The 15,209-nt window shown below is 46.3% G+C and overlaps 1 protein-coding gene across 2 annotated transcripts in view; it reads left to right on the top strand.

The window, feature by feature from the left end:
• The window catches only part of CELF5 (CUGBP Elav-like family member 5), a 79,404-nt gene extending 64,766 nt beyond the window's left edge, over window positions 1–14,638 (top strand). For both annotated transcript variants that reach the window (XM_083594691.1, XM_083594690.1), the window contains exons 7-13: window positions 2,859–3,000; window positions 5,987–6,133; window positions 7,100–7,162; window positions 9,073–9,156; window positions 10,071–10,214; window positions 11,280–11,443; window positions 13,129–14,638. In XM_083594691.1, coding sequence (XP_083450817.1) covers window positions 2,859–3,000; window positions 5,987–6,133; window positions 7,100–7,162; window positions 9,073–9,156; window positions 10,071–10,214; window positions 11,280–11,407 — 708 coding nt within the window. In that variant the 3' untranslated portion in view covers window positions 11,408–11,443; window positions 13,129–14,638. The remainder of the gene's footprint in view (window positions 1–2,858; window positions 3,001–5,986; window positions 6,134–7,099; window positions 7,163–9,072; window positions 9,157–10,070; window positions 10,215–11,279; window positions 11,444–13,128) is intronic.
• Window positions 14,639–15,209: the final 571 nt, after the last annotated feature.

Below are 15,209 nucleotides of genomic sequence, written 5' to 3'. Positions count from 1 at the left end.
CAACGGTTCTCAACCTCTTGAGTCCCCACATGTTGTTGGACTACAACTCCCATCATCCCTGAGCTCTGGCCTTGCTAGCTAGGTGGGATGGGATTTGTAGTTCAACAACATCTGGGGACCCACAGGTTGAGAAAGGCTGGATGGGTAGGCAAACTAAGGCCCGGGGGCCGGATCCAGCCCAATCACCTTCTCAATCCGGCCCGTGGACGGTCTGGGAATCAGCGTGTTTTTACATGAGTAGAATGTGTCCTTTTATTTAAAATGCATCTCGTGGTTATTTGTGGGGCATAGGAATTCGTATAGATAGATAGATAGATAGATAGATAGATAGATAGATAGATAGATAGTCTGGCCCTCCACAAGGTCTGAGGGACTGTGGACCGGCCACCTGCTGAAAAAGTTTGCTGACCCCTGGTCTAAGAGCCAGCGTGGTGTAGTGGTTAAGAGCAGTGGACTCGTAATCTGGTGAACCGGGTTCGCTTCCCCGCTCCTCCACCTGCAGCTGCTGGGTGACCTTGGGCTAGTCACACTTCTCTGAAGTCTCTCAGCCCCACTCACCTCACAGAGTGTTTGTTGTGGGGAAGGAAGGGAAAGGAGAATGTGAGCCGCTTTGAGACTCCTTCGGGTAGTGATAAAGTGGGATATCAAATCCAAACTCCTCTTCTTCTAAGAGAAAATGATATGAAAATGATATATCGTTGGTATCTAACACCGAGTAAACTGGCAAAAATGTATAAATCTAAATCAAACAAATTTTGGAAATGTAAAGCGAAGGAAGGTTCTTTTTATCATATGTGGTGGTATTGTAGCTTACTGGGTTAAAGCTTACTAGGAAATGATATATAATGAATTGAATAAAATGTTCAAAATAACTTTTATTTTTTAAAAAAAACCCAGAAGCTTTTCTTTTGGGAATTATAGGGACAGCACTACCTAAGTTGTATAGAAATTTATTTATGTATGCTACTACAGCGGCAAGAATGTTACTTGCCCCAAAATGGAAAGAAGCAGAAGTCCCAGCAAAGGAAGAATGGATACAAAAGCTTATGAAATATGCAGAAACTTACCGGAAGAATAAGAAATCAAGATAACAAATTCTTTATAAAAGAATGGAAATGGTTTATTGAAAATTTGCAGATAAATTGTAAACAGATTAAAACATTAGCAGGATTATTGTAATAACCTGCAGTTTTATGAGTATAGATTTAAAGTAGATGAACGCATGAGCAAATTAAGTTAATCTGGATATGCAGAATATATGAAAGAATAAATTTAAGGAACTGCTGAAAGAGGGGAAGGAAGTCAAAGAAGCGTTGCAGCCTTCAGCTATAGAGGCCTAGCCGAGCCATTGATAGATCTCTCTCTGTGGTATCGTTGCTGCGGATTGTTATTTGCACACTCTCAAGGCACGACGTGGGACGCGGGTGGCGCTGTGGGTTAAATCACAGAGCCTAGGATTTGCCGATCAGAAGGTTGGCGGTTCGAATCCCCACAACGGGGTGAGCTCCCGTTGCTCGGTCCCTGCTCCTGCCAACCCAGCAGTTCGAAAGCACGTCAAAGTGCAAGTAGATAAATAGGTACCGCTCCGGTGGGAAGGTAAACGGCATTTCCGTGCGCTGCTCTGGTTCGCCAGAAGCGGCTTAGTCATGCTGGCCACATGACCCGGAAGCTGTACGCCGGCTCCCTTGGCCAGTAAAGCGAGATGAGCATCGCAAACCCAGAGTCGGCCACGACTGGACCTAATGGTCAGGGGTCCCTTTACCTTTACATTACTTTAAGGCACGACACCAACCAGGAAGTGGCACGTAAAGGGGCAAAAACGGCACCCCAAAAGCGTGAAAATTGTGCAAAAACAGCGTCATGCAATCCCAGGAGCCTTTGCACTGGCCTATGGAAAGTTTGAACAAGGAGGTTTGGAGGGAGCTATTGCGGTGGAGTTTTGGTTTTCTAAAGGGTTTACAGAGGTTTAGAGCAGGCTTCCTCAACCTCGGCCCTCCAGATCAGGCGTCCCCAAACTTGGCCCTCCAGCTGTTTTGGGACTACAGTTCCCATCATCCCTGACCACTGGTCCTGTTAGCTAGGGATGATGGGAGTTGTAGTCCCAAAACAGCTGGAGGGCAGAGCTTGGGGGTGCCTGCTCCAGAAGTTTTTTTGCCTACAACTCCCATGATCCCTAGCTAGCAGGACCAGTGGTCAGGGATGATGGGAATTGTAGTCTCAAAACATCTGGAGGGCTGAGGTTGAGGAAGCCTGGTTTAGAGTTCTTTTAGCAAAGTATTGGAAGACACAAGAACTACCCACGCTGGAAGAGTGGCAGACGAAAGTGATTGACTATATGGGACTGGCTGAGATGACTGGCAGAATCCGTGACCAAGGGAAAGAGACGGTGGAAGAAGATTGGAAGAAATTTAAAGTTTATCTTAAGAACTGTTGTAAAATTAATGAGTGCTAAAATGTCATGGGTAAGGTAAAACAGAATTGCTGTGATAAATAATTGGGTAAGAGGAAAAAGATTAGAAACTGAATTACAAGTACTGAAATTAGGGGTTGCTGGAGAAGTTTAAAACAGGGATGCAGAAAAGGGAGGTATGGGGAAGTCGTTGAAACAAGGCTCAAGAAAGAGAGGTTAAGAAATTATATGTGTTTACATGTTTGTTTGTTTATGTGTTATGTCGTTAATTGTTAGTTGTATTGTGTTTTAATATATGTTGTAAAATCAATAAAAATTTATTATAAAAAAAAGGAAGACTGGTTTAGATTTAGAGTGTGTTTGCAGGCTTTTTCAATGGTGTTTCCCAGTAGACACGACTTCACTTACACACTGGGGACTTGCCTGCATTTTTCTTTTCTTTTCTCAGCTGATGCAGCAGCAGACCGTCCTCTCGGCATCTCATGGAAGCTTCGTCAGCCCAAGCCTCACCTTCTCCCCCTGCCACATCCAGCAAATCGGCACCGTTAGCCTAAATGGCTTGCCAGCCACTCCTGTTGCACAAACCTCAGGTGTGTATCGTTGGTATCGGGGTGGGGAAGTTTTCCCAGCCTGGGTGCCACCCTGCCGCCTGGGCAAGCCAGAGGGAAAAGGGGACAGAGCAGCCAATGTGATTTTTGCCTTTGTACTGTTGTAAACAAAATCTGCCCTTCTTTCCTTACGGGGTATCCAAGAGCCCATATAGAGTCCTTATGTGGGTTCCCTATTGGTAGGAGAAAAGAACAGAGGCCAACCAGAGAATATTGAGAAGCAAAGCAGCTAGTAAGCCTGATCTTTATTGAACTGTTGCAACAGGATGCTCCCCTCACACGCAGGAAAGGAGGAGGACCCCGAACAAAGGTGTGCCCGCCCTTATATAGACATTTTAAATTCCCTGCCCTGGAGCTCAAGACCACCCCTCCATACACCATACATACATCACAGAAGGGGTTTAGCCCAAGACCACCCCCCACAAACATCATATCTACATCACAGAAAAGGCGGTCTACAACAGAAATTTGAGCGTGTTGTTGTTTTTCCTGTCTGCCAGGTTTTCTGATAATGCCTTTCCTGGTAGTCTGGCCATTCCTTTTGAAATGGTGATTACTTAATTCCTGAGACAATGGGAAGGTTCCCTCACCCCCTCCCTCCTTGCAGAGAAAACATTTGGTCAGCTTGGGAGTCAAAATGGTTTCAGGGAGTCAAAATGGTTTCAAGGAGGTCTTCCTGTACTGCTCCAGACATTGGTACATTTATGAACATTTATTATATATATATGACCTTAAAATTCTATTACAGTACGCTGCTCCCCTCCTTCAGCCCCAGCTGCCTAATGACAGGGCCGCTGGCCTAATGATAGATGCAAGCCAAATCTAGTAGGTTTGTTGTTGTTGTTTAGTCGTTTAGTCGTGTCCGACTCTTCGTGACCCCATGGACCAGAGCACGCCAGGCACTTCTGTCTTCCACTGCCTCCCGCAGTTTGGTCAAACTCATGTTTGTAGCTTCGAAGACACTATCCAACCATCTCGTCCTCTGTCGTCCCCTTCTCCTTGTGCCCTCCATCTTTCCCAACATCAGGGTCTTTTCCAGGGAGTCTTCTCTTCTCATGTGGCCAAAGTCTTGGAGCCTCAGCTTCACGATCTGTCCTTCCAGTGAGCACTCAGGGCTGATTTCCTTCAGAATGGAGAGGTTTGATCTTCTCGCAGTCCATGGGACTCTCAAGAGTCTCCTCCAGCACCATAATTCAAAAGCATCAATTCTTTGGCGATCAGCCTTCTTGATGGTCCAGCTCTCACTTCCATACATCACTACTGGGAAAACCATAGCTTTTACTATACGGACCTTTGTTGGCAAGGTGATGTCTCTACTTTTTAAGATGCTGTCTAGAGTAGGTTTGTACTTCTCCACTATATGACCAGCTCTGACTTCGATCCAACAAACTTTAATATTTGAGGCGTTCCCAAAGTAAAGGAAGGATTGGACTCTGATAATAAAATACACACAGAGGCTTGAACCAGCAAGACTCTGAGAGGAGTGTGTATTATAATAATTCCTGTCCACCCCTCGGCCCAGGTCGTTTTATTCCCAAAAGAACTTTTTACGCAGTGTACATAAGAGCCAATCAGATTTCCTCTGAGCATTTCAAAAAACCCCATGTGGGGACTACAAAACTACAAAACTACAAAAAAGCTAATTTAAGCATGCATACTTCTGGGGTAATTAAAACAGGACTAAAAAGGAGGAATGCATTCAGCAAACCCGGAGGTCATAAACAAGCAATGAAGGAAGGAAGGATGGGTAATATTTACCATATTCTTGTGAACCCTCTTCCTGGCCCTAAGATCTATCTAAAGATTAAACTACATCAAAGCTAACCATCATCTTTATGACCCAGGATGCCTGATGCAGCAAGTGGCAACTGGGCTGCGTACGTGACTTGTCAAGCAGAGAGAAATGGGCAGTAGAGGAAATGGCCAGAGATGCAGAGGGTTCTGGGATTTGATCAGAAATTATTGTCAATGAATCGAACCTAGTCAATGCCATGCTTTCATGGCGGACACAATGGCTTGATGCATATTTTATAATTCCTCATAGTAATCCCATCTGAACCCAACACTCTGGATATTTGCACTCCTACATTATTTTCCACAATCCAGATGGAGGCGGATTGCCGGTTAATTTTATATTTTCTGCCATGCATGGTAGAGAATGCAGAACTTCAGACAGGTAAATGTTCCAACCTGGTACAAGGCAGTTCGTCTCCTTTTTTTTCTCCCTGGAGAGCTAGTTCGGTGGGAAGAGTATCTGTTTTTGCATGCAGATAGTCCCGGGTTCGATTCCTGACGCCCCCAGTTGAAAAGTGTGTGCGAAAGATGCCGCTCAGTGTAAACAGTAGACGAACAAGCACCTGGCGCAAGGATGCTTCTGAGGGGGAAAGGCACATTTGGATGCACGGAGGGGCAGGCTCCAATGCTGTCCCCAGAGCTGTTAAAAGGGTACAATATGGGCATGTCTTTAAGTTAACATCTTACATTATAAACCTGACAGTACCAAACTATCGAAGGCTTTTCACCAAAGCCAGACTAAACGTCTTTCCTTCTGCAGTGTTGGATGGCAGGTTGAGAGGAGTTCCCTACCAGGACAGACTTTGCTCGTGTGCTCAAGACATCGATCCCATAAAACATATTTTGTTGCACTGTGCAAAATATGAGCAAGCCAGGGCTGAACTGATACTACCCTTGCTGGTGCCTTTCCCGGGAAAATCAGAGGCTCGCTATGTCAGATTCCTATTGGAAGACCGGACAAATGCTAGAACATTAGCAGTGGCAAAGTTTTTATCGGTGGTTGCAAGAACCAATGATCCCTATATTCTGAACAAAATGCTTGTTTAACCTGGAGGTAGGCTGTATGAATTGTGTATTGCTTTGTAATGTTTTGTTGGGTCTCTGGACCAGAATAAAGATTGTTGTTGTTAAAAGGAAAGTTACATCCACCGGCTTTTCTGCCTCTGATCTGCAGGGTTACACTCGCCTCCTCTCTTGGGCACGACTGCCATCCCGGGACTGGTGGCCCCCATCACAAACAGCTTCGCAGGAGTGGTCCCCATTCCTAGCAGCCATCCCACCTTGGAGGCCGTTTATACGAATGGGCTTCTTCCCTGCACAGGTAGGAAAGGGGAAAGGTGGGGTGTGGGAAACAGGCACAGAGAGGAGGATACGGATGGGCAGCCTATGCTCCTCCCAGATGATGGTGGACTCCAACTCTCATCTCTCCCGACCATAGCTGTCAACTTACAGATTTGAAAATAAGGGACCAGCAGCCTTGAAAATAAGGGACCAGCAGCCAAAATAAGGGACCTGCAGCCTCACCTGTTCCAGGCACTCCAGTCTTCCTGTCCTCCTGCAGTCTGGTCAAACTCATGCTGGTAGCTTCGAGAACACTGTCCAACCAACTTTGTAACCAGAGGTTCAACTGAATAGAATCTGAATCACATGCACCACAAGGCCTATGCAGTCTCAACTTAAGATGGCTCCCCGGCCTGGCTTTGTACTGCAAAGTTTGCAGCAGCACGTGCAACAAAATGGCGTCCAGCATTCAAAAAACCCCTCAGCTTGCATTAACTAGCCACACACAAGGCATGCAAGCTCCACCCCCCAGTCGTTCTTAGACTTCTTATTGGGTGAGCAACGCAGCCAAGCAACACAGTTGGAGCCTCCCTCTTCCCTGGCCGGCAGGGAGAGAGGGAGAGGAGCTGCTTCCTTTGAAATTTAAGGGACATCATTTAAGGGACATTTAAGGGACATCCATCAATAAGGGACAGCAGCGGGACATGGGGCTGGAATAAGTGACTGTCCCTTCAAATAAGGGACACTTGACAGCTATGCTCCCGACTACCATCTTCAGTAAACCTGCTCATTCTGGTCCTCAAGATTCTGAGTCAGTTTTTGGCTGCTGGCTGTTTCGTTCTGATGTCTGTTTTGAGCAATGGTTCAAAATGCTGTTGCGACTCCCAATTTCCACTCCCAACTCCAATTCATTATTATTTTTTGGCTCGTTCACATTTTAGGACTTCCCTTCTTCTCAACAGGTCCGTTCCTTTAGAAAAATAAAATAAGATCTCTCCTCTTTTAGCCCAGAACCCATCGGTAGCAGAGACTATGCACCCAGCCTTCACCGGAGTCCAGCAGTATGCAGGTACCGTGTGCATGAGAGTGGAACTTGACCTGGGGAATACACACATTTTTCTAAGGCTGGCGGAAGCGTTAAAGATTATATTCTAATTTCAAGATTTGCGTATGGCATTGATCAGGGCCAGAGGGGACAGCAAGGATGAAGGGCAGTTTCAAAATATGTAGAACGACTCACCTTAAGCTCACTGCTTTTGAAAACTTACAGAATTACAGTGGTACCTTGGTTTGCATACGTCTCGGTTTGCATACGTCTTGGTTTGCATATGTTTTGGGTTACAAACATCTCAAACCCGGAAGTGCTTGTCCCGGTTTGCAAACTTTTTTTGGATTACAACCTGTCAGGGGACTACCATCGGAACAGGGGAGGGAGGCAGGGGGATATAGAGAGTCTCTGATGCTTCTGAGGAGCAGCTCCTTGTCCGGCAGTGGGGAAAACCACACCTCCAGTGGAGAAGAGAAGGAAGGGGGCAGCCAAGCGAAGGGAGGGCTCAAAGATGCTGCTGAGAGCCCAAGCGCCTCACCTAGCCTGGCTGGCCAGGAGGCACACATGCCGTTTCCATCGCCCAGCTTTTGCAGAGGGGTGAAACGCAAGGAGGGGAGGCGGAGATTTGGGGTGTCTAAGTTCTTATGCTGGGGGAGGGGGGAACCGGAAGGGGCCACTCCCGGAATCTGCAAGTGACTAAGACGGACATGAACTTTATGGTTATGCTCTATAAATAGTTTGCACCAATAATACCTATAAAAGACAGGTCGGAGTCCTGCCTGGTTACTCACGAGCAACCACCACCAGCACCTGACACAACCCCCCCTTTTTTTATTACGAACAATTTTTGGGGGGAGGCCCCATTGGCGAAAGCGCACCTTGGGTTACAACCTGTTTTGGTTTTGTCAGGGAACTGCCATCAGCTCAGAGGCGAGAGGTGGAAGGGCAGCTGGGTTACAGAGAGCCTCCAAAGATCGTGAGAAGCAGCACTTCCTCCGCGGAGGAGGGAAGCCCCGCCTGCAGTGGGGAAGGGATGCAGGGTTCGGAGGATGCAAGGGAGAGCCACAGCACCAAGCATGAACAAAGTGCGGGGGGAGGCAGGTCCCCCTTTAGCCACGCCCTCTCTGCGCAGTAGGTTTACGTGCAGAGAGGGGAGGCGTCGGCTGGGGGTCATGAGACTACTCTGCTGGGGAAAGTTTAAGGACCGCCCACTCTCAGATTCTGCTAGTGACTGAGCAAGACATGGAATTGAGACGTTCTGCACTGTAAATGTTTTTGCACCAATAATAAAGGATTTGAAAAGACCAGTGGGGGTCTTGCCCATTCGCTCTCGAGGCAATAACAGGTTTACAAACGGACCTCCGGAATGGATTATGCTTGTAAAGTAAAGTACCACTGTACTTAGAATAGAATTGTAGAGCTGGAAGGGATCACGGATATCACCTGGTCCAACCCCCTGCGATCTTTTGCTCAAACCCAAAACCCTGAGATTAAGAGTTTCATGCTTTAAAACCGATACACATACAGTAGAGTTTGACTCAGTTCTTAAACTAGTAGCCCACCTGAATGCACACAAAGGCAAGTGTATTTGAAGTATATAAGATTGCAGAGCTATATGGGCTTTCCATGAGCAAAATGGACACAGATAGATATTTGTATTGCGGTGACCTGAAATTCTAACTTGAATCTGTATGTTAGTAGCTTTATTTGTTGGTTTTTCCTTTCCTTAATTTAATTATTTTATTTGTTTGTGTGTGTTTTTAAAATGCAAAATAGTATTAGGCTGAATTTATTGACGGCGTTTTGCTCTGATTTGAAGCATTTCGCATTTTGAACGAAATTTGAAGAAAGAAAAATATGTTTTTAAAAAACCAAAATACATGAAAAATAATCAAACGAATGCTCTGTCTCCCCTCTCTTTCCCCGCCCAGCTGTCTACCCAGCCACCACCATCACCCCGGTAGCTCAGCCCATCCCTCACCCCCTTCCAATAATCCAGCAGCAGCAACGAGAAGGTAAGTCGTCTTCTGCTGATGGGAGGACATAGTTTTGTAGCCTTATTAGACTTTACCGATTGGTAGGGTGAACGTTGCTCCCAGAACAGGGAGGAAGGAGTCAAATGACACTGAGGTTTGGTTCAGATAAAGAGTTTATTCTGCTCTCCGGATAGCAGAAGGCACTGTGTGAATCGGTTCACAGCAAGCACAAAAGCAAGAGAAATTGCATACAGTATATATATCCTCCAGGCACCCTCTCCCCCCTTCCCCAGGAATCTAGCCACGTAAGCTCATACACGTAAGTTGACAGCACAGATGTTCCTGCTCCTGTACTCTTGACCATAAAAGGGTGTTCCTGTTCCTGTAATCCTTATCTTGGGGTAAGAAGGTCACCAACTCTAAGAGCACTCCTGGCGCCGTTCCTGGGGGGGCTGACAAGGTCTGTGCGTCATTGTGGTCAGGATGTAAGATAAGACCCAGACGTGTCATCCCTGCTCCACTTTGGAACTGGCAAGGCCATTCATTAGGCATCATGGACTGATAAAGAAAAGAGCTTTGTTTATACAGCTGTGTTTTTGTTATACATTTGCTCAAGAGCTCAAGTTAAGGGTTTTTAGCTAATGCACCCTTGGAGAAGGAAAAATGGGATTTGGGGGGCCCATTTCAGATTGACTGCACAGTCAGGTTTTTAGATTTGGGAAACCCATTCCTTCAGTTTGGTGGAAAGTGCTTGCAGGAGGACCACTTGGATCGCTTCATGGTGGCCAGAGGTTTCCCCACCCCCCACTTAGTGGGATACAAGCCAAATAATGCAACAGGCTCATAGTCACACAAGGGTGTTTCATTGCTGAATGGGGGGATTTGAACCCAAGGCCTCCTTGCTCCTAGTCTGATGCTCTAACCACTATGCCATGCTGCCTCTTTAACCGCAGGCCCCGAAGGATGCAACCTTTTCATCTACCACCTCCCCCAGGAGTTTGGCGACAACGAACTCATGCAGATGTTCCTTCCCTTTGGGAACATCATCTCCTCCAAAGTTTTCATGGACCGCGCAACAAACCAGAGCAAATGTTTCGGTGAGCAATCGAGGGAGGGAGGGAAGAGGGGCAGGTACAGGACAGGCAATTTGAAGCCCTCGGTTTGGAGAGGTCCTTTGCAATCTCCTTTTGTTTTAACAACCCTGAGTGTTTTAGTCTCGTCAGCAAACCTGACCCGGAAAAACAATCTCTCAAGGGACCTGTTGATGGCATTTTACCATTGTACTGTGGAGAGTGCATTATCTTCTGGTCTGTGTGTGTGGTTTGGAAGCTGCATGGTCAGGGGAAAAACAGTGCTGTCCAGGGTTGTAAAGACTGTGGAGAGAATAATTGGGTGCACTCTTCCCACCTTGGATCAAATCTATGCTTCCAGGTGCGATAAGAAAGCGGCAGAGATAGCGCAGGATAGTGCGCACTCCTGAAATGTTCTCTTTCGGCTTCTGCCTTCTGGAAGAAGATACAGGGTTATAAAGACTAGGACTAGCCACCTGAGAAACAGTTTCTATCCAAATGCGATTTTGGTTTTAAACGCAGTGTAAGATAGTCTCTAGGGATGCGGGTGGCGCTGTGGGTTAAACCACAGAGCCTAGGGCTTGCCAATCACAAGGTCGGCGGTTCGAATCCCTGCGATGGGGTGAGCTCCCGTTGCTCGGTCCCTGCTCCTGCCTACCTAGCAGTTCGAAAGCACGTCAAAGTGCAAGTAGATAAATAGGTACCGCTCCGGCGGGAAGGTAAACGGCGTTTCCATGCGCTGCTCTGGTTCGCCAGAAGTGGCTTAGTCCTGCTGGCCACCTGACTCGGAAGTTGTATGCCGGCTCCCTCAGCCAGTAAAGCAAGATGAGCGTCGCAACCCCAGAATCGGTCACGACTGGACCTAACGGTCAGGGGTCCCTTTACCTTTTTAAGGTAGTCTCTATGGGAGTATATTGTATTTAATTACGGGGTATCAGAGTTTTTAGGGGGTTAACCAGGCTGGGATAGCTGGGATAGCAGGCTTGTTGGTTTTTGAATGTCTGATGTAGATTTTTCCAATTTCGTTGTTCTGTATGGGACAATGACAATAAAGATTATCGTATCGTAACTTTGCCTCCCCCTTTTATTCAGGCTTTGTGAGTTTCGACAACCCATCCAGTGCCCAGACAGCCATCCAGGCTATGAATGGGTTCCAGATCGGGATGAAAAGATTGAAGGTGCAATTGAAGCGGCCTAAAGACGCCAGCCACCCCTACTGAACTGCACGTCCCTGCAATGGAGACTGCAGTCCCGCAGTACGTAAATGCAAGGATGTCACGGAGTCCGGAAAGCTCCAGCCAAAGGGCAACCAAAGCGATACAAGGGACGGAAAGAACTCCCCTGGGTGGAAAAATTGCAGCGTTTGGGCAAGGCTCCCTCTAAGAGTAGTGGGGTTCCTCTCTTTCTCACCCGCCAGCCATGGGGCACCTCCAGGGCTTTGGACCCCATGGATCTGAATCAGGGCTGGATGAACCAATAAGCAAAATAAATACCGTATTTTTTGCTCTATAAGACTCACTTTTTCCCTCCTAAAAAGTAAGGGGAAATGTGTGTGCGTTTTATGGAGCGAATGCAGGCTGCGCAGCTATCCCAGAAGCCAGAAGAGCAAGAGGGATTGCTGCTTTCACTGCGCAGCGATCCCTCTTGCTGTTCTGGCTTCTGAGATTCAGAATATTTTTTTCTTGTTTTCCTCCTCCAAAAACTAGGTGCGTCTTGTGGTCTGGTGCGTCTTATAGAGCGAAAAATACGGTACATGCTTAGGGCATCAAGGAAAGTACCTCAAAAAATATTCCTTTTCCGGATTTTTAACATTAATGCTCACCAATTGCTTGGCTGAGCGTTCATTTTCTCTGTTGGAATCTATTAAAAATCCCAATACAACAACCATGCAGCAAGAGTTGTTCCGCCTGGCCTTTGGCTTGGAATCAACTTGATCCCCTCCCCCTCTTTCCTCTTTCCTTTTTACTTTCTCTTTGTGTGATGGAACTCCTATTTGGGGACTTCCCTGGCTTTTTTCTGGCCCACCTAGGACCAGTCTGAATAGTTGGCCTTGGTGAAGATTTGATGTTTTAATCCCCAAAAAGGTTTTGATTGGAGTTTCTACTGAAATGAGGCTGCATTTTAATGTTGTACTTAATCTTGTTTTTAAGTTGTATTTAAATCAATTGTTTTTATACCTGGTGTTAGCCGCCCTGAGCCCGGTCTTGGCTGAGGAGGGCGGGGTATAAATAAAATTTATTATTATTATTGTTATTATTATTATTATTAAGGCAGGCTGGGGGCCTGATCTCCATGAGAGCCGGTGTGGTGTAGTGGTTAAGAGTGGTAGACTCGTAATCTGGTAAACCGGGTTCGTGTCTCCGCTCCTCCACATGCAGCTGCTGGGTGACCCTGGGCCAGTCACACTTCTTTGAAGTCTCTCAGCCCCACTCACCTCACAGAGTGTTTGTTGTGGGGGAGGAAGGGAAAGGAGAATGTTAGCCGCTTTGAGACTCCTTCGGGTAGTGATAAAGCGGGATATCAAATCCAAACTCTTCTTCTTCTTCTAGGTATACACACCAGATTAGTTTTGAGGATCTGATCAAAGGCTTTTAGAAAAAGGAGGAGGGGGAAGAAAAATTCGAATAAAGTGGAAGTATACAAAAATAAGCATCACCTTCCATCTTACCATAGGCTTCATTTCATTTTGAAAAAATAAAATTCCAGTTCAGCATTTATTATTGTTTTATATTTTGAATTAGATATGTATGGGGCACCAAAATATTTTAAGTGCTTGCAGCCTCTAACGGTTTCGATCCCTGATCTGATCTGAACGCGCACGGCCCCCCCCCCATGCACAATGTGAGCATGCTGTATTTTATCATATGGGGGGAACGACGACAGGTGTGTGACTTTGGCAACCTTGCATTCCAACCTCTCTCTCTCTCTTCTTCTCCTTTAGGTGAAGTTAAGCATCCCCTCTTCCAGTTGATTTCGTTCTTTCGTTTTAAAGAAGGGGTCCCCCCCCGAACAATTCCCCACCTTCCTTGGGCGTAGTGGGGGGCAGGGGGGAAGCCAACGACAGCAAACAAACCCAGCCAACATTCAGCAACAACAACGACACCTTTCACAACGTCCTCCTGAAAGGATTCACAGGGTGTGTGTGTTATGTGTGGGGGATTTCAGCACCACGGACAGCTGCCCCCCCCCAGTTAGCCAATGGACCAATCTGAAGATTCGGTTGCATCGTTTTAACAGCTGGCTTTCTAACTTAAACCGTGTTGTGTATATAAATAGAAGAGAGAGAAAGAGAAAGATATATATATAAGGATATATAAATATATATTACAGCAACTCTATTTTTTTTAAAACGTTCGGAAGAAGAAGAGAAAAAGAAAAACCACAGGACCAAATTTTTCTTCCTTTCTACGGTGGGTGAGTCGGTGCGAGACGACAGATAGTGCCTGATCCTCGAATGGCGTCGGAAAGGGCCTGGGTCTTTCCCCCCCCCCCCAAGAGCTCTACCGGGTGCAAAAGGAGAAGCTTTTTCCGCCTTGGCGTCCGGGACGGAGTGTGGACGAAGGGCCAGGGGAAGGGATGCTGGGGCGCGTCTTTGAAGAAGGCTCCGCGGATGAGGGCAGGTAGAAGAAGTGCCTTCGCGGCGGCATTTCCGTGGCTGCGCCGAAACGGAAAGAGGAAAGAGCGCAGCGGGGCGAGGGTGGGGGGGGAGGCTCTCTTCCTCACCCCCTTCCTCAACAGCCAAATATTCCTGATCAAATGGAGGGCTAACTGTTTAAAAAAAAAAAAAGAAGCAAGGAAAAGGAAAGGAACCTATTGATAAGGGTTAAAACACTGCCTCCAGCAACAGACTTGAATTTTATTTTATTTTTTACTGTTCTGCAGATAGCCGATGTTTCCAGCGTGTCTGAGTGTGTGTGTGTGTGTGTGTGAACTTGCTAACCCAAGAAGATGCAAGCAAAATATTATTGCAGAAGAGTTCTCTCTTCAGGGGAACAAATCAAACAGTATGCAACTGATACACGTATCTATGTGTGTGTGTGTATGTGTGTGTGTGTAGATATACATATATATATATGCATTGCAGAGGGTTATTCCTACATTGGACTATTCAGCTCTATGATTCTGTATACACAATGCAGCTTAAAGACTTTGCACAGCCCAAAGGCATGGCTGATTCTTGGAAACAGAGATCTGGAACGCCAGCCCCCCAATAGCACACTGCCTTTCCAGACCCTCTTCTCACTTCCCATTCTATCTGCATTCAACCATTCCAACCCCCCCCCCCCAAAAAAAATCTGTTGTGCATTGATTGATCAGACCAATACCTCATTTGCCCAGTGGACTGTTTCTGACAGTGTTCATGCTAAGAGCACTCACATGCAGCAGGGCATGAAAAGACTTGCTTACACACACACACACAACTCCCTTTGGTTGCTGAGAGGTACACTGCCCCTGTCAATTCAATTCAATTCAAAATCCTTTATTAGGCATAGCACACCACACAATATCAAACAAACATCATATACAAACTGTATAAAATACGGGCTCAGCGAACACAATTTATCCCAGTCCTATTCTTAACTCCAAAAATAAATCGATGTACATAGACAACATAATACAACACAGCAACATCACCTACCATTAAGAACCACTAAGTCTCTTTATCATGGCCCACTCTTTCTCCATGGACAGCACTCAGAAATTCAGCCACTATAATAGTAATTTGGTCATCGCTGTCCGCCAGCAGGTCCTGAACAGTTGGTTGTGTAAAAATCTGTCTATTAAATTCTAGGGCCTCAAACAATTGTCCTCTGGCATAACTGCCAAAATCACAGGAAAAGAATATATGCTCCAGAGTATTAGGTTCCCGCCTTCCACACTTGCAGAGACGCTCTGATTCTGGGATAGCTAAGTATCTTCCTCTCACTACCACCGAGGGAAACATGTTAAATCTGGCCAGCATAAACAGCCTACACGATTCATGTTTCTTCAGATTTGTCATGTATCCCTTTTGGAAATCTC

This window comes from Podarcis filfolensis, assembly GCF_964270895.1.
Source record: "Podarcis filfolensis genome assembly, chromosome: 18".
NCBI classification, from domain to species: Eukaryota; Metazoa; Chordata; class Lepidosauria; order Squamata; family Lacertidae; genus Podarcis; species Podarcis filfolensis.
The sequence above is the reverse complement of the archived record's forward strand: the minus strand, read 5'-3'. Positions and strand labels throughout refer to the sequence as shown.